This window comes from Cetorhinus maximus, unplaced genomic scaffold (genome assembly GCF_964194155.1).
Source record: "Cetorhinus maximus unplaced genomic scaffold, sCetMax3.hap1.1 HAP1_SCAFFOLD_775, whole genome shotgun sequence".
Classification (NCBI taxonomy): Eukaryota; Metazoa; Chordata; class Chondrichthyes; order Lamniformes; family Cetorhinidae; genus Cetorhinus; species Cetorhinus maximus.
Genome location: NW_027596717.1, coordinates 113770 through 131629, shown reverse-complemented (window position 1 = coordinate 131629; position 17860 = coordinate 113770). Strand labels below are relative to the sequence as shown.

Below are 17860 nucleotides of genomic sequence, written 5' to 3'. Positions count from 1 at the left end.
CCTGGGTGTAAATCAGCGTTCCACCCAATCCCGTGGCTTTCCTTTCCTGATTTAATTAAAATTCCCGCTCTATTTCAGCGGACTGTTGGGTTTAACTGGAGGGAGGTTGCTGCTGGTCAGTGTCCAGTTATGTCGATTGGAAAGCATGTATCCATCACATTGTGGGACAGTGTGTGTGTGCACGGAGCTGTGGGGTGGCCTGGTGTGTGTGTGTGATTATTGGTATCTAACCTCCTACGTCCCTCCAGGACTAGAATTAACCAGGGATCTGTTTGTACTGGGGTTGGTTCTGAAACACTAGGTGCTGAAGGTCTCTGCTGTTAGTTTTGTGAGTGTGTCCCAGTCTGTTAATGTCTTCATTCTGTCCATAGATTCTGGACTCTCTACTGGAGCAAGAGTGGGATTGGGAATCGGAATTCCTGTTGTTCTTGTTGCTGTAATTGTGGTTTTCATATTCCAAACACGGCAAAGATGGTGAGTTCTAGAATGTTCCACAGCTCCCATTGTTAATTCCAGTTTAGTTTTATTACATTTAGTGTTGTGGAAATGTTGTGTACAGCGATACACTTTGAGCTGCCTGTGCTCATCTCTCTGGCCTCTTGACCATCCCCTGATTTCCATCACTCCACCATTGGCGGTCGTGATGTCAGCTGCCTGGGCCCTAAGCTCTGGAATTCCCTCCCTAAACCTCTCCTTTTCAGGCGCTCTTTAAAACCTACCACCTTTTGATCAAGACTTTGGTCACCTGTCCTAATATCTCCTTATGTGGCTCACGCTTTCCCCTGTTAGGCACCTTTGGACAATGAGGCTGCTATATAAATGCAAGTTCTTGCTCAATCTCAGCACCCTGTGACCCGGCCATCAGGGGTTTCCATCACTGGGGCAGCCATCTTGGATTTCCTTGTCTCCTTCAACATCCCCATCTCCCTGCCCACCTCTCGCCCACCCAGCGGTGGGGAGGGGAGATTATTACAGACTCTCTAACTCTGTCCTCTGACTCTCCATCACGATATTTCTGTGTCTGTTAACCTGTTTGGTCACTGCTGGATTGGGCTTGAGCACATCAAGGAATATCCTGTCCATCTGTGGCTCCTCTCAATCCTTCAGGATCAGTCTGGAGAGTCCGGACACTCCCAACCTCCTCGTGTCTGATCTGATCCCCATCATCTTCAGCTCAGTGTTAACCGAGATCCTCATCAATTCTTCTTCTTCTCCAATATTGAGGTGAGCTGGCATTTTTCTATTTGTCTGGTGCCTCGGTCAGCACAGCTCCTGTGGAGTGTCCAGCTCTTGCCCATTGCCTCCCCTATGAGCCTCCTCTCCTCTACACTCTGTGCTCCATCACCGTGCAGCTCCTGTGACCCATTTTCCAGCTGCTATTGGTACCCAGGATGTTGAGTGTAATTTAATCGGTCTGTGCTCCTGAACGGCTCCTTTACACACTTGTCCAAAGTGTTGGATTCTTTTAATGTCACCTGAACTCTGCTGGTTTTTCTCTCCTAGGAATCGACACTCGAACAATCGTAATGAAGCATCTAATGATGTCCCTTTGACAGGGGTGACCTGTCCAGATGAAACACGGGGCCTTGTGACAACAGCACCTGAGCATCAGGATGGAGCGGCTGGAGAACAAAACCTTCTGGGGAACGGGACTGTCCAGCACCGACTGGGTTTCCCCAGCACTGAGCCTGTGTCAGGGAGGGGAAAATCAGCCCAGAATGGATGATTGTTACATATGAACGTATAACCCTCTGCGCTGTGGAGACTTCCCCCCCAACACCACCACTGCCCTGCGGGTGCCAGCCCTCCCCCCATCTCTCTCTCTCCCCTCCCCCCCCACAATGAGGCACCGTGGACTACGTGCTGAGGGATGTAGTGGAGCTTGGGGGCAGCCGCCACAAAGGCGCAATGGGGAAAGGTCGCTGTCTAAGACCTTTCAGCTACAGTGCACCGAGGGGCTGGGAATTGTATAGACCCCTCGGGCTGTACGACTCAGACGGAAAGTATACAGTGAACACTAAATATATCATCATTGTATTGAAGCACCTCAGAGTGTTAACATGATGTATGTCGATAATGTGAATAGCTTTGCACTGTCTGACTCTCGGTAATGACCATATTGAAATGTCTGTAATATTGATTCCATTGAAACACCTCATGTCCTGTGTGGAAAAGTGGAATATGATTGCATTTTTTGTGATGGCCATTTCGAAATGCCTTGTAATGTTTTTTCCAATATTTTATGAAAGTATATTGTTCCAAATAAAAATTTTGTATTTTACATCTTCAAAATGAAGTCAAAACAGGTCTGTGGGTCTGGATTTTTAATTTCATATGTTTCCCAGTTGGAGGAGATTCTGATCCTCCAGACGACCCTCAGAGAGAAATTTCTCATTTCTGTCTTAAATGGGCAACCTCTTATTTTTAAACCATGAGCCCCAAGTTCTAGATTCTCCCACAAGAGGAAACATCCTCTCCACATCCACCCTGTCAAGACCCCTCAGGATCTTACTCTTCGAGTCTGTCCAACCCACCCATTCCAGGTATTGGTCTGGTAAACCTTCTCTGAACTGCTTCCAACGCATTTACATCCTTTCTTAAATAAGGAGACCGTTCAGTGCTTCCTTGTGGAAATCATAGTTCAGGATTGAAATCAGAATCACTTCCCACTGACCGTGAGTCCTTGTCACCAACTTGTCATCAGTGAGTCTGAGATGATAATTTCAGAATGTCCAAATCAACAGGAGATCAGAAAAAGGAATTGACCAATTTGGTATTTTAGGGACATTTATTTATTACACTCAATGAGTTCAATAATGTATTGGTACTTACAATTATATTTTGGACACTATTAAGTTTATACAAAAGTTCCCTGCCTTCCATGATCTTTACTGTCATCAGTGTAGAACATGATCTTGGAGAGTTTCCCAATGCAGCTGCAGTTGGTGGCTTTGGCTTGGTGGGTGCGGGGGGGTGGGATTATGAGGTTCGGGACTCTCCCTGGATGAACATCCTGTGTCACCAGCTGCTCTCCTTTGGTGGCTCAGGTCAATTCTTCCACAGGACCTCCACGCCTAGAATCGGGGAGAGATTGGTGCCTTCTCTCCACCCAGAAACTGAACTGGACTAGCCATATAAACACTGTGGCTTCAAGAGCAGGACAGGGGCTGGGAATCCTGCGGCAAGTAACTCACCTCCTGACTCCCCAAAGTCTGTCCACCATCTACAAGGCACAAGTCAGGAGTCTCTGATGGAAACTCTCCACTTGCCCTGGATGAGTGTAGCTCCCACAACACTCAAGAAGCTTGACACCATCCAGGACAAAGCAGCCCGCTTGATGGCACCCCTTTTACAAATATTCACTCTCTCCACCACCGACACACATTTGCAGCAGTATGTACCATCTACAAGATGCACTGGAGAAACTCTGTAACCTCTTCCAACCCCGTATAACCTCCCTATCCTTGTACCCTCCTGCAGCCCCTACAACTGTCCCTATCCCTTTAACCTCCTCCAGCCCTACAAACCTCCCTATCTCTTTAACCTCTTCCAACGCCCTATAACCCTCCCTATCTCTGTAAACTCTTCCAACCCCTATAACCCTTCCTATCTCTATAACCTCCTCCAGCCCTTGCAACCCTCCCTATCTTTGTAACCTCCTCCAGCCCCTACAACCGTCCCTATCTCTGTAACCTCCTCCAGCCCCTACAACTGTCCCTATCCCTTTAACCTCCTCCAGCCCATACAAACCTCCCTATCTCTGTAACCTCTTCCAACCCTCTATAACCCCCCCTATCTCTGTAAACTCTTCCAACCCTTATAACCCTCCCTATCTCTGTAACCTCTTCCAGACCCAACAACCCTCCAAAATCTCTGCGCTCCTTTCAGCCCCTTGAGCATCCCCCGATTCCCATCGCTCCAACATTGGCGGCCGTGCCTTCAGCTGCCTGGGGCCCTAAACTCTGGTATTCCCTTCCTAATCCTCTATCTCCCTTCCTTTAAGATGCCCCTTAAAAACTTCATTGTCTAAGCTTTTAGCCCCTAGTATCTGCTTAGGTGGCTCTGGATCAACTTTTGACTCATTTACAAAACCCTGATGTGCATAGAGGAACTTTTTTGCAGTATTAATGGCGATATATAAATGCAAGTTGTTTTTTGTTGTTGTTCCTGTATTAAAGTGGTTCAGCCATTAGATGGCGCTGCACAGCCAAATTTAAAACTGAGCAGCGGCGCCACCAGGTGGGCAACGGGCGGTATTGCAGAGACAACTTCAGCAACTTTCAAAACAAAGACTTGCATTTCTCTGGCGCCTTCACCTTCCCAGGATGGCTAAAGCTTTTCACAGCCAATTAAATACTTTTCCAAAAGTATGTTCGCTGTAGTAATGTAGGAAACGTGGTGGCCAATTTTCGGACAGCAAGCTCCCACAAACATCAATGTGATAATGACCCAGATCATGTTTTTTTAGTGATGTTGGTTGAGGGGTAAATATTGGCCCCAGGACACCGGGGAGACCTTCCCCCTGCTTTTCTTCCAAATAGTGGCTGTGGGATCTTTTACACGCACTAAGGAGGCAGATGGGGACCTTGGTTTAAAATTTCACCTGAAGGCCAGCATCTCCTTTGGCACCGACCCTCCGACAGCGCGGCACCCCCTCACTGTTGATGGGGGGGCAGCGGGTTTGGAGAGGGACCGGGAGGTAGGGGGCTGGTTGGAGAGGAACCAGGGTCATGGGGTGGGGAGAGGAAGCAAGGACAGATGGCGGGTGGGAAGAGAAGGAGTGGGGGGTGGGGAGAGAGGGAGTAGGGGGGGAGAGAGGGAATGGGGGGGGATAGAGGGAGTGGGGAAGTGGAAGAGAGGGAGTGGGGGAAGAGAGGGAGTTGGGGGGAAGAGAGGGAGTGGGGGGAGAGAGGGAGTGGGGGGGAAGAGAGGGAGTGGGGGAAGAGAGGGAGTGGGGGGGAAGAGGGGGAGTGGGGGAAGAGAAGGAGTGGGGGGAAGAGAGGGAGTGGGGGAAGAGAGGGAGTGGAGGAGAAGAGAGGGAGTGGGGGGGAAGGGAGGGAGTTGGGGGAAGAGAGGGAGTTGGGGGGAAGAGAGGGAGTGGGGGGAGAGAGGGAGTGGGGGGGAAGAGAGGGAGTGGGGGAAGAGAGGGAGTGGGGGGGAAGAGGGGGAGTGGGGGAAGAGAAGGAGTGGGGGGAAGAGAGGGAGTGGGGGGGATGAGAGGGAGTGGGGGGGAAGAGGGGGAGTGGGGTGAAGAGAGGAAGTGGGGGGGAAGAGGGGGAGTGGGGGGGAAGAGAGGGAGTGGCGGAAGAGAGGGAGTGGGGGAAGAGGGGGAGTGGGGGAAGAGGGGGAGTGGGGGGGAAGAGGGGGAGTGGGGGGGAAGAGAGGGTGTGGGGGGTATGAGAGGGAGTGCGGGGGGGAAGAGAGGGAGTGGCGGAAGAGAGGGAGTGGAGGAAGAGAGGGAGTGGGGAAGAGAGTGGGGGGGAAGAGAGGGAGTGGGGGGGAAGAGAGGGAGTGGGGGGGAAGAGGGGGAGTGGGGGGAGGAGGGGGAGTGGGGGGGAAGAAAGGGAGTAGGGGGGAAGAGAGGGAGTAGGGGCGAAGAGAGGGAGTGGGGGAGGAGAGGGAGTGGAGGAAGAGATGGAGTGGTGGGGAAGAGAGGGAGTGGGGGGGAAGAGAGGGAGTGGGTGGGAAGAGAGGGAGTGGGGGGAAGAGAGGGAATGGAGGGAAGATGGGGAGTGGGGGGAAGAGAGGGAGTGGAGGAAGAGAGGGAATGGGGGGGGTAGAGTGGGAGTGGGGGGGAAGAGGGGGAGTGGGGGGAAGAGGGGGAGTGGGGGGGAAGAGAGGGAGTAGGGGGGGAAGAGAGGGAGTAGGGGGGGAAAAGAGGGAGTGGGGGGGAAGAGAGGGAGTGGGGTGAAGAGAGGAAGTGGGGGAGGAGAGGGAGTGGAGGAAGAGATGGAGTGGTGGGGAAGAGAGGGAGTGGGGGGAAGAGAGGGAATGGAGGGAAGATGGGGAGTGGGGGGAAGAGAGGGAGTGGAGGAAGAGAGGGAATGGGGGGGAAGAGTGGGTGTGGGGGGGAAGAGGGGGAGTGGGGGGAAGAGAGGGAGTAGGGGGGGAAGAGAGGGAGTGGGGCGAAGAGAGGGAGTGGGGGAGGAGAGGGAGTGGAGGAAGAGATGGAGTGGTTGGGAAGAGAGGGAGTGGGGGGGAAGAGAGGGAGTGGGTGGGAAGAGAGGGAGTGGGGGGAAGAGGGGGAGTGGGGGGAAGAGAGGGAGTGGGGGGAAGAGGGGGAGTGGGGGGAAGAGGGGGAGTGGGGGGGAAGAGAGGGAGTGGGGGGAAGAGAGGGAATGGAGGGAAGATGGGGAGTGGGGGGGAAGAGAGGGAATGGGGGGGAAGAGAGGGAGTGGGGGGAAGAGAGGGAATGGGGTGGAAGAGAGGGAGTGGGGGGAAGAGAGGGAATGGGGGAAGAGAGGGAGTGGGGGGGAAGAGAGGGAGTGGGGGGGAAGAGGGGGAGTGGAGACTCTCTGTAATGACCATATTGAAATGTCTGTAATATTGATTCCATTGAAACACCTCATGACCTGTTTGGAAAAGTGGAATATGATTGGCCATCACAAAACATGCATTTTGAAATGCCCCCTCAGTACTGACCCTCCGACAGCGCGGAGCCCCCTCAGTACTGACCCTCCGACCGCGCAGAGCCGCCTCAGTACTGACCCTCCGACAGCGCGGCTCCCCCTCAGTACTGACCCTCCGACAGCGCGGCGCCCCCTCAGTACTGACCCTCCGACAGCGCGGCGCCCCCTCAGTACTGACCCTCCGACAGCGCGGAGCCCCCTCAGTACTGACCCTCCGACAGCGCGGAGCCCCCTCAGTACAGGCCCTCCGACAGCGCGGAGCCCCCTCAGTACTGACCCTCCGACAGCGCTGAGCCCCCTCAGTACTGACCCTCCGACAGCGCGGCGCCCCCTCAGTACTGACCCTCCGACAGCGCGGAGCCCCCTCAGTACTGACCCTCCGACAGCGCGGAGCCCCCTCAGTACTGACCATCCGACAGCGCGGAGCCCCCTCAGTACTGACCCTCCGACAGCGCGGAGCCCCCTCAGTACTGACCCTCCGACAGCGCGGAGCCCCCTCAGTGTCGACCCTCCGACAGTGCCGAGCCCCCCCAGTGTCGACCCTCCGACAGCGCGGAGCCCCCTCAGTGTCGACCCTCCGACAGAGCGCAGCCCCCTCACTGTCGACCCTCCGACAGCGCGGAGCCCCCTCAGTGTCGACCCTCCGACAGCGCGGAGCCCCCTCAGTGTCGACCCTCCGACAGCGCGGAACCCCCTCAGTACTGACCCTCCGACAGCGCGGAGCCCGCTCAGTACTGACCCTCCGACAGGAGAATGTGTTAATAGCAGAACGAGGGTTTGCAGTCGGTGAAAGAACAACATGGAAGAAGTGACAGATGATCCTTTGGGGTGGGGCGAGGGGACATTGGAAGCGAGAAGGATAGCAAGTGGGGTAAAAAAGGGGATAAATCAATGAATAAAAATGAGCTAAAACAATAAAAGCACTTCCATGACTGGAAGTTGTTGAAGTCCATGTTAAGTCTGCTGTTTCTCCAGTTTGCTGTTCTGCTTTGGTGGCTCGGGTCAATTCTTCCACAAGTCCTCCAACCCTGGAATTGGGGAGAAATTGGTGCCTTCTCTCCACCCAGAAACTGAACTGGACTAGCCATATAAACACTGTGGCTACAAGAGCTGGCCAGGGGCTGGGAATCCTGCGGTGAGTAACTCACCTCCTGACTCCCCAAAGCCTGTCCACCATCTACAAGGTGCAAGTCAGGAGTGTGATGGAATACTCCCCACTTGCCCTGGATGAGTGCAGCTCCCACAACACTCAAGAAGCTCAACACCATCCAGGACAAAGCAGCCCCTCTTGATTGGCACCCCATCCACAAACGTTCACTTTCTCCACCACCGACGCACTGTAGCAGCAGCGTGTGTACCATCTACAGGATGTACTGGAGAAACTCACCAAGGTTCCTTAGACAGCACCTTCCAAACCCACCACCACTACCATCTAGAAGGACAAGGGCAGCAGATAGTTGGGAAGACCACCACCTGGAAGTTCCCCTCCAAGCCACTCACCGTCCTGACTTGCAAATCCATCGGCCGTTCCTTCACTGTCGCTGGGTCAAAATCCTGGAGCTCCCTCCCTGACAGCACTGTGGGTGTTCCTACACCACATGGACTGCAGCAGTTCAAGGAGGCAGCTCATCACCACCTTCTAAAAGGGCAATTAGGGATGGGCAATAAATGCTGGCCCGGCCAATGACGCCCACATGAATGAATTAAAAAATCCCACTCCCTCCCCCACCCTAACGAGTGACCAGTTTGTTCCATGAAAGTCCCAAAGTGCCTCAGCTGATGAACACATGAAGTTGTCCAAAAGGAGGAAATCAGTATTCCAATCTTTACAGAAACTCACACCACCCTGGGAATGTTGTTTGAACAAAGTGGTTTAATTTATTTTACACAAAAGAAAAAAGAAATTTAATGAGACATTCAGAATAAGCCATTTAACTCGCGCTTAACTGACGGTCAATAAATACTGAGTTTTATAAAAGTTTCTCCCATTCACCAGTTGGGGAGCAGTAACACTGTGTTGGTCCGCTGTGATTTTTCTCCAATATCTGTAAAGGCTTGGAGAGACATGAACTGGGTGAGGGTCTGGGTAAGGGGCTTCCACTCGCCCCACTGGGGAGCTTGTGTCCCTGGGTTACTGAGGTGGAAACACCAGTCACTGTTTGAGGGTGGGAATGGGCAATGGCAGCAGGACAGCAGACCAGAGGATCACTGTGTTAACACACTGCGGCCTTTGGTGTGAATCAACACAGCAAGCTGATTCAGGAGGCCATTCAGAGATAGGGACCCTTCCCCTAACCTGGGAGAAAGATACAGGAACATGGGAATAACTATTCCCACATTAAGGAAGAACAGCTAAAAAATCCCAGGGATCCAGAGTTGTTCCTCAACACCTCATCCTCAGGAAACAATTCCTCAAATCCCTTTTAAACAATTTTTGGATTTAAAAAATTTAAATTGCCCAATATATATTGCACAGAAAACACACTTTTGAGTGCTAGAGTTTGTCCTAATGTCTTCAGCAATCCATTCGCCAAGCACCTTCTGGAGCCTCACTCAGTGGATGTTGATGGGCTATTTGGCTATGATAAGCATCACAGCTAAGTTTCTTACCCAAGAGAGGCTCTGAGATTTCAACGGGAGCGAATGGAGAGTGATCAGGAGCAGGAAATAAAATAAAAGTGCAAAAACATTAAATATTCCACAAGCCAGATAGATGATAATTTAACAAATACTTATTAACAGAGACTCTGGGGTATTTCACACACTCCCCCTGTAAACATGATAAATAACAATCACCTGTCAGGCAATGTGGACACACCTCATATTTTCAAAGATACCTGAGTTTTTAGTACAGATTTATAATACAGAGACGGCTTCAATTATATATAAAGTATACACAGACCCACAGGAGCAGCAGTGTAAACCCACAAACACACATAGGCAGTGTGGGCCTTACACACACACGTGAGTAGTGAATGTTATATACAGCAACATTTCACTCTGACTCATTCACACTCACACACCTCGCACACACACACACACCGCGCTCACACACACACACACACACACACCGTGATCACACACACACACACACACACCTCGCTCACACACACACACACCTCGCTCACACACACACATACACATACACCACGCTCACACACACACCTCGCTCACACACACCTCGCTCACACACACACACACACCTCGCTCACACACACACACACACACACCGCGCTCACACACACACAGCTCAGCCACTTGCAAACATGCCCATGGGTGTTAGAATGGAGCAGTTAAGCACAGGGTTGGCACAGCTCAGTGTGAGCGAGGTATCCGATCCCTCTGCTAGCCAGGACCTTCATCACTTGTGCCTTTTGCCGATCTTCGAGCAGTGGGCCTGCACCTGAGGCAGGAGGAAGCCTGGGGGAGGTTGCAGGGCCTTGTCCAGTCCGGGTATCAAGTAGTAGCTGATGAGGGGGACGGGTTGGTAGAATGTGGCATACTGCACCGGCTTGTGAGGGTACAGAGGCCACGCAGAAGTGCACTGGGAGGAACTTCCAGAAACCTAAGGGATAAAATTATTGAATCAATTAAACATGACAAATCAAACACACAAGCTCCATTTAATCCCCAGCCCCGTCTCCACAGGCCATGTGCAAGGACTTGCATTTCTCTAGCGCCTTTCCCCACCTCAGGACGTCCCAAAGTGTTTCACAGCCAATGAAGTAATTTATTTGAAGTGTGGTCACTGTTGTAAATAGAGGAAATGTGGGCAGCCAACAATTGCACAGCCAGTTCCCACAGATAGAAAGAGAGACAGACTGTGTTCGGGAGGGAGTGAGTGAGTTTAGGGAGGGAATTCCAGAGCTTAGGGCCCCCAGGCAGCTGAAGACATGGCCGCCAATGGCAGAGCGATGGGAAGCGGGGGATGGTCAAGAGGCCAGAATTGGAGGAGCGCAGAGATCTCGGAGGGTTGTAGGGGCTGGAAGAGGTTACAGAGATAGGGAGGGTTGTAGGGGCTGGAGGAGATTACGGAGATAGGGAGGGTTGTAGGGGCTGGAGGAGGTTACTGAGATAGGGTTGTAGGGGCTGGAGGAGGTTACAGAGATAGGGAGGGTTGTAGGGGCTGGAAAAGGTAAAAGGTAAAAGAGATAGGGTTGTAGGGGCTGGAGGAGATTACGGAGATAGGGCGGGTTGGGGCTGGAGGAGGTTATGGTGATAGGGAGGGTTGTAGGGGCTGGAGGAGGTTACAGAGATAGGGTTGTAGGGGCTGGAGGAGATTATGGAGATAGGGAGGGTTGGGGCTGGAGGAGGTTATGGTGATAGGGAGGGTTGTAGGGGCTGGAGGAGGTTACAGAGATAGGGTTGTAGGGGCTGGAGGAGGTTACAGAGATAGGGTTGTAGGGGCTGGTGGAGATTAAGGAGATAGGGAGGGTTAGGGCTGGAGGAGGTTATGGTGATAGGGAGGGTTGTAGGGGCTGGAGGAGGTTACAGAGATAGGGTTGTAGGGGCTGGTGGAGGTTACAGAGATAGGGTTGTAGGGGCTGGTGGAGATTACGGAGATAGGGAGGGTTCCAGGGGTTTATAGAAATAGGGAGGGGTGAGGAAGGATTTGAAATAAGGATGAGATTTTTTTTTAAAAACGGAGGTGTTGCTGGACCAGGAGCCAGTGTAGGTCAGTGAGCGACAGGATAGTGATGGGTGAACGGGACTCAATGTGAGTTGGGTCTGGGGGCAGTTGAGTTTTTGATGAGTTTCCAGGGGTAGAAGGTGGGAGATCGGCCCGGAGAGTATTGGAACCATTCACTCCGACCCCTCCCAGCACTGGGTGCTCAATGTTCTCTTTACCTTGCCAGTAGCTTCAGCTGTTTTTGCTGCAGTTTCCTTCACTGTTTGACCTTTGGCATGTTCCCCTTCATCTGACGAAGTCTCCGAGTGGCAGTCAGGTGTGCTGCACTCCGAGGACGCGCTGCCTTGCTCAGAGTCTAACGACGCCGCCCTCCTGGAGTCTTGTCCAAACTGAGCGACAGTGAAAGGCAGACTCCCATCACTACACCTGCAGGAATTTCAAATGAAGATTTAGTGGGAATCGGGTCAGGTAGCAACACGCGAGACACAGCCACTAACAACCTGGTATAAACAACAAACACCCACACAAACTGGCAGAACACAGCCGAGGGAAGGTTTACCGTACAGTGAAGGAGAGACAGAGAGCACACCAGTGAGAGAGAGAGACAGACAGACACAATTCCCCCTTTGGAAGTTCCTGTTGAATCTGCATCCACCCCCCTTTCAGGCAGCGCCTTCCAGATCACAACAACTCGCTGTGTAAAAAAAATTCTCATCTCCCCCTCTGGTTCCGATTCCCTTCAATCTGTGTCCCTCTGGTTACCGACCCTCCTGCCACTGGAAACACTTTCTCCTTATTGACTCTATCCAAACCCCCTCATGATTTTGAACGTCTCGATTCAATCTCCCCCTTAACCTTCTCTGCTCTAAGGAGAACAATCCCAGCTTCTCCAGTCTCTCCACATGAACTGAAGTCCCTCTTCCCTGGCGCCATTCGAGTCAATCTCCCCCTCACCCTCCCCAAGGCCTCGCCTTCCCTCCTAAAGTGTGAGGCAGTCGGAATCGGACACAATTCTCCAGATGAGCTCCTTGTGTTTGTCTCTGCGGTGACTGTGTTGCTAAACCATCCAGGTGAAGACTTACCTGCAGCACACCTCCTGGGGATCAATCCACAACGTAATCTCTTTGGGCAGTCTCAACTGGTTATATTCCAGATCACAGTCTTGACAAGCGAGCAACAAGGATGGGTCTGCTTTATGTTTCCTGTTTATCCGAATGCATCTACCAGGGAGAGAAAAAATATACTGAAGGATCCAAGAGGACAGACATTAGACCATCCAGAACCCTACTGGCCCTTTTCCCAAGTTGTACCAAGTCCTGTTCAGCCTTCACCCCGTCACTCACTGACATACATTAGCTCCCAGTCCAACAATTTTAAAACTTTCATCCTTGTTTTCAAAACTGTCCCCTCAACCCTCCCTATCTCTGTAACCTCCTCCAGTCCCTACAACCCTCCCCATCTCTGTAACCTCCTCCAGTCCCTACAACCCTCCCTATCTCTGTAACCTCCTCCAGTCCCTACAACCCTCCCCATCTCTGTAACCTCCTCCAGTCCCTACAACCCTCCCTATCTCTGTAACCTCCTCCAGCCTCTACAACCCTCCCTATCTCTGTAACCTCCTCCAGACCCTACAACCCTCCCTATCTCTGTAACCTCCTCCAGCCATTATAACCCTCCCTATCTCTGTAACCTCCTCCAGCACCTACAACCCTCCCTATCTCCGTAACCTCCTCCAGCCATTATAACCCTCCCTATCTCTGTAACCTCCTCCAGCACCTACAACCCTCCCTATCTCTGCAACCTCCTCCAGCCCCTACAAACCTCCCTATCTCTGTAACCTCCTCCAGCCTCTACAACCCTCCCCATCTCTGTAACCTCCTCCAGTCCCTACAACCCTCCCCATCTCTGTAACCTCCTCCAGCCTCTACAACCCTCCCTATCTCTGTAACCTCCTCCAGCCCCTACAACCATCCCTATCTCTGTAACCTCCTCCAGCCCTTATAACCCTCCCTACCTCTGTAACCTCCTCCAGTCCCTACAACCCTCCCCATCTCTGTAACCTCCTCCAGCCCCAACAACCCTCCCTACCTCTGTAACCTCCTCCAGCCTCTACAACCCTCCCTATCTCTGTAACCTCCTCCAGCCCCTAAAACCCTCCCTATCTCTGTAATCTCCTCCAGACCGACAACCCTCCAAAATCTCTGTGTTCCTCCAATTGCAGCCCCTTGAGCATCCCCTGATTTCCATCGCTCCACCATTGGTGGCCGTGCCTTCAGCTGCCTGGGGCCCTAAACTCTGGGATTCCCTCCCGAGACCTCTCCACCTCCATCTCCCTTCCTTTAAGATGCCCCTAAAATTTCATTGTCTCAGCTTTAAAGGGGCTTTAAGCGGTTCAGCTGCTCATCCAAATTTAAAACTGAGCAGCGGCGCCACCAGGTGGGAAAAGGCCGGTATTGCAGGGACAACTTCGAGCAACTTTCAAAACAAAGACAATCAATGAACTCTCTCCCCCATCCCCACCGCCTTTCCGATCCCCCTTTTCTCCAATAATTTATATAGATTTTTCTTTTCCCACCTATTTCCATTATTTTTAAATGTATTTCCATCAATTGTTTTATCTCTTACCTTCTAGCCTATTTCGATCCCTTCCCCCCACCCCACCCCCACTAGGGCTACCTGGTACCTTGCTCGTCCTGCTTTCTACCCTTAATGTCCCCATTAGCACATTCCTTAGATAATATCACCACTGTCACCACCTCTTTGCCCTTTAGTCTATGACATCTTTTGGTTATCTCCACCTTATCACTGGCCCTCGATCCAGCTGTACCTGTCCCACCCCCTCTTAAACCTCCTTATATTTCACCTCTTTTCTATTTTTCCTTAGTTCTGTTGAAGAATCATACGGACTCGTAACGTTAACAGTTTTCCTCTCCGCTGATGCTGCCAGACCTGCTGAGTTTTTCCAGGTATTTTTGTTTTTGTTTTGGATTTCCAGCATCTGCAGTTTTTTTGCTTTTTTCAAAACAAAGACTTGCATTTCTCTGGCGCCTTCACCACCCCAGGATGTCCCAAAACCTTTCACAGCCAATGAAATACTTATTCAAAAGTATGTTCACTGTGTAATGTCGGAGACGTGGCGGCCAATTTGTGCACAGCAAGCTCCCACAAACATTAATGTGATAATGACCCAGATCATCTGTTTTTTTAGTGATGTTGGTTGAGGGGTAAATATTGGCCCCAGGACATTCCCCCTGCTCCTCTTCCAAATAGTGGCCGTGGGATCATTTACACCCACCAAGGAGGCAGACGGGAACTTTGGTTTAAAGTTTCACCTGAAGGCCAGCATCTCCCTTTGGCACCGACCCTCTGACAGCGCGGCGCCCCCTCGGCACTGGCACTGTGGAGTGTCGGCCTGGATTATGGGGCTGAAGTCTCTGGGGTGGAGACTCAAACCCAGGACTTGTTCCATCTGCTCTCGCAAGTGGATGGACAATGTCCCTCAGCGCAATGCAAGAAATAGTGAGGAGGGTCCTCCCTGGCCAATATTTTATACTCTTTCAGGGGGAAGCTGGATAAAAACATGGGGCGGGCAGGGGGTAAGGAATAGAAGGATATGGTGATGGGGTGAGATGAACAGGGGGTGGGAGGAGGCTCGTGTGGAGCAGAAACACTGGCATGGAGCAGATGGGCTGAATGGCCCGTTTCTGTGCTGTAATATTCTAGCCATTGTACTGGGCGGCTCTGCTGTTTGCTTACCTGTATGCTTGTCCTTTGCTGGGATTGGCTGGGTACCAGTGATTCTGGTATTTTCGGTACAGTATCGCAGTGAGCTTCTCCCCAAACTCCTCGATCTTTTCCTGATGTAGCCTGCTGCGATTCCTGACCATGCTGACCAGGAAGGACACTCCGGCTCCGATCTCCTCCTTCATCGTCTCCTGGTGTATCTGCGGGGGGAAGGTGGGGGTGTTTAGAGATTAACCTGTTCAGAGTGTGTTACAGTCGGGGATGTTGGAGTTGGGTGAGGGAGGGGGGTGGGGAGAAGGGTGATGGAATATAGAGATCATGGTCTGGCTGCTGGAATGACCCCTTTGTGTCAACAACATCCCACCCCCACCACCAGCAACTCTTTTACCTGCCCCCCCCACAATAGTGCTGGCTGGCGAGCTATTTGACTGTGGTAGGCATTGCTGAAAAGACCCTTCTGGAACACGCACCTGGATACAGACAGACTGTTTCCTCTTGTGTGTGGGGGAGACCAGAACTAGGGACCATCGATATAAGATCATCACTAATAAACCCAATGGGGAATTCAGGAGAAACCTCTTTACCCAGAGAGTGGGGAGAATGTGGAACTCGCTCCCACAGGGAGTGGTGGAGGTGAATAGTATCGATGTGTTTTAGGGGGAAGCTGGATAAACACATGAGGGAGAAAGGAATGGAAGGATAGGGTGATGGGGTGAGATGGAGAGAGGGGGGTGGGTGGGAGGAGGTTCGTGTGGAGCAGAAACACCGGCACGGAGCAGATGGGCCGAATGGCCTGCTGTATATCCGGTGAAGAACTCACATTTCTGTAACGCCTTTAACCGCTGCAAGATATCCCAAAGAGCCTCACAGCCAAATGACTCCCTTCCATTTATGAAGTGGGGGTCACCATCGTAATGGGGGGGAAAGCAAAAGCCAATTTGCGCACAGCAAGATCCCACAAAGGACAATGCGATAGTGACCCAGATACGATTTTTATTTGACAGCGATATTCATTGGGGTGGGGGGAGGGTGGTGAATATTAGCCTCACAACATTAAAACGGAAAACGTTATAAAGGTAAATGGGAGGACGTGGAGACAGGGACAAGGAGCCAGTCCTTACTCCAGATGTTGTTCATAGTCACACAGCAGGAGAAGGACATCCCTCTCTCGGACAGAACACTTTGCATTCAATGTCCGAGCGTAAAACAGTAAAAGTGAGAGTCAATCTCACATCCAAATTGCACTGAAGTCTGCCATCCTTCAGATTGTTAAAACTGTCCTCAGGTGAAACAGCTGATTTTTGTAAACATGTTGTTTTGTTTCTAACTGCGGTGGATTCAGACACACAAGCTCCATGGAAGCCCTGTCGGCCCAGCAAAGTGAGTCAGTGTCTCAGTCCGTCGCACACTTACTTCTGACTCACAGGGTTGTGGGCACCAGCCTCCCAGTACAAAGACCAGGAGCTCACAATCCAGACTGACATTCGGCCAAGTGGGGCGTCGCGGGGAGATCCTACGGCCACAATTTGGAAGAAGCGCAGGGGGGGTGGGGGTAGGGTGGTTCTCCCCGTGGTCCTGGGGCCAATATTTATCCCTTAAACAACATCATTAAAAAAAAACCCAGATGATCTGAGTCATTATCACATTGCTGTTTGTGGGATCTTGCTGTGCGTAAATTGTCTGCGTTTCCTACATTACAACAGCGAGCTCACACACAAAATAAAGGTCCTTCGTTGGCTGTGAAAGGCTTTGGGGCGTCCTGAGGTGGGGAAAAGCGCTACTTTCCCTGAGTAACTCTGGTGCCACTGTCCAGGAAGGTGTCCATATCAAACATCCTCCCCCAGTGTCCATTACAGGCCCCACAGAAACCGCAACTACCCTCAGTCTTCAGGTCACACGGGGGCATTTTTGTTTTTCCAATTGCAGGGCGGAGCTAACACTTCCTGAGGGGCCGAGTTTAAGATAACCAAATCTCTCCCGTTCCTCCCTGGGAGAAAATAACTCCAAAAACTACAGCATCAAATAGAAGGAATTTAATAAACACTCTCTCTCTCACACATACACACTCTCTCTCTCACACACATACACACTCTCTCTCACACACTCTCTCACACACATACACACTCTCTCTCACACACATACACACTCTCACACACACTCTCTCTCACAAACTCTCTCACACACTCTCACACATACACATACTGTCTCACACACTTACACACACACACACATACTCTCTCACACACATACACTCTCTCTCTCACACACACATCTCTCTCACACACACACGCTCTCTCTTTCTCACACACACATCTCTCCCTCACACACACACGCTCTCTCTCTCTCACACACACATCTCTCTCACACACACACACGCTCTCTCTTTCTCACACACATCTCTCTCCCACACACACATCTCTCTCACACACACACACGCTCTCTCTCTCACACACACATCTCTCTCACACACACACTCTCTCTCTCACACACTCTCTCTCTCACACACTCTCTCTCTCTCACACTCTCCTGGACTCAAAAATTGGAATTCCCCAAACACACACCAATATCTAACTTTCATTTCGAACTCTTCAAACCCGCGCCCCCATCCCCCGACCCCCACCCACCAGAGCTGGCAGCAACCCATCCACCCTGAGTGATCCCGAATGAATCAATCAACAAGCAACACAGTATAAACTTCAAAACTGGAAACCAAGTCCACGTGTTCACCTAAGGGACCATCTCAAAAACATCACCTTTTCTAAAAAAAAAAGTGGGGATGTGCTGAACCATGAACTGTGCCTTAACGAAACCCACTCCCCCACTGAGAAAGTATATCATTCCTCTAACGCGGCCATCA

The 17860-nt window shown here is 51.5% G+C and overlaps 1 protein-coding gene across 1 annotated transcript; it reads right to left on the bottom strand.

The window, feature by feature from the left end:
• Positions 1-9806: 9806 nt before the first annotated feature.
• Positions 9807-15188, bottom strand: LOC144674730 (protein BTG3-like). The gene is made up of 4 exons (XM_078535952.1): positions 15016-15188; positions 12342-12479; positions 11478-11685; positions 9807-10194 (listed from the first exon to the last, which is right to left on the bottom strand). The coding sequence occupies exons 1-4, from the start codon at positions 15186-15188 to the stop codon at positions 9991-9993; spliced, it is 723 nt and encodes a 240-aa protein (XP_078392078.1). The 3' UTR covers positions 9807-9990.
• Positions 15189-17860: the final 2672 nt, after the last annotated feature.

Coding starts and splice junctions, on each gene's coding strand:
- LOC144674730 (XM_078535952.1), bottom strand. CDS start 15,188: ATGAAGGAGGAGATCGGAGCCGGAGTGTCCTTCCTGGTCAGCATGGTC. Junction 12,480..15,015: donor AGCAAAGGACAAGCATACAG/GTAAGCAAACAG, acceptor TCTCCCTGGTAG/ATGCATTCGGATAAACAGGA. Junction 10,195..11,477: donor CAGCTGAAGCTACTGGCAAG/GTAAAGAGAACA, acceptor TTTATCCCTTAG/GTTTCTGGAAGTTCCTCCCA.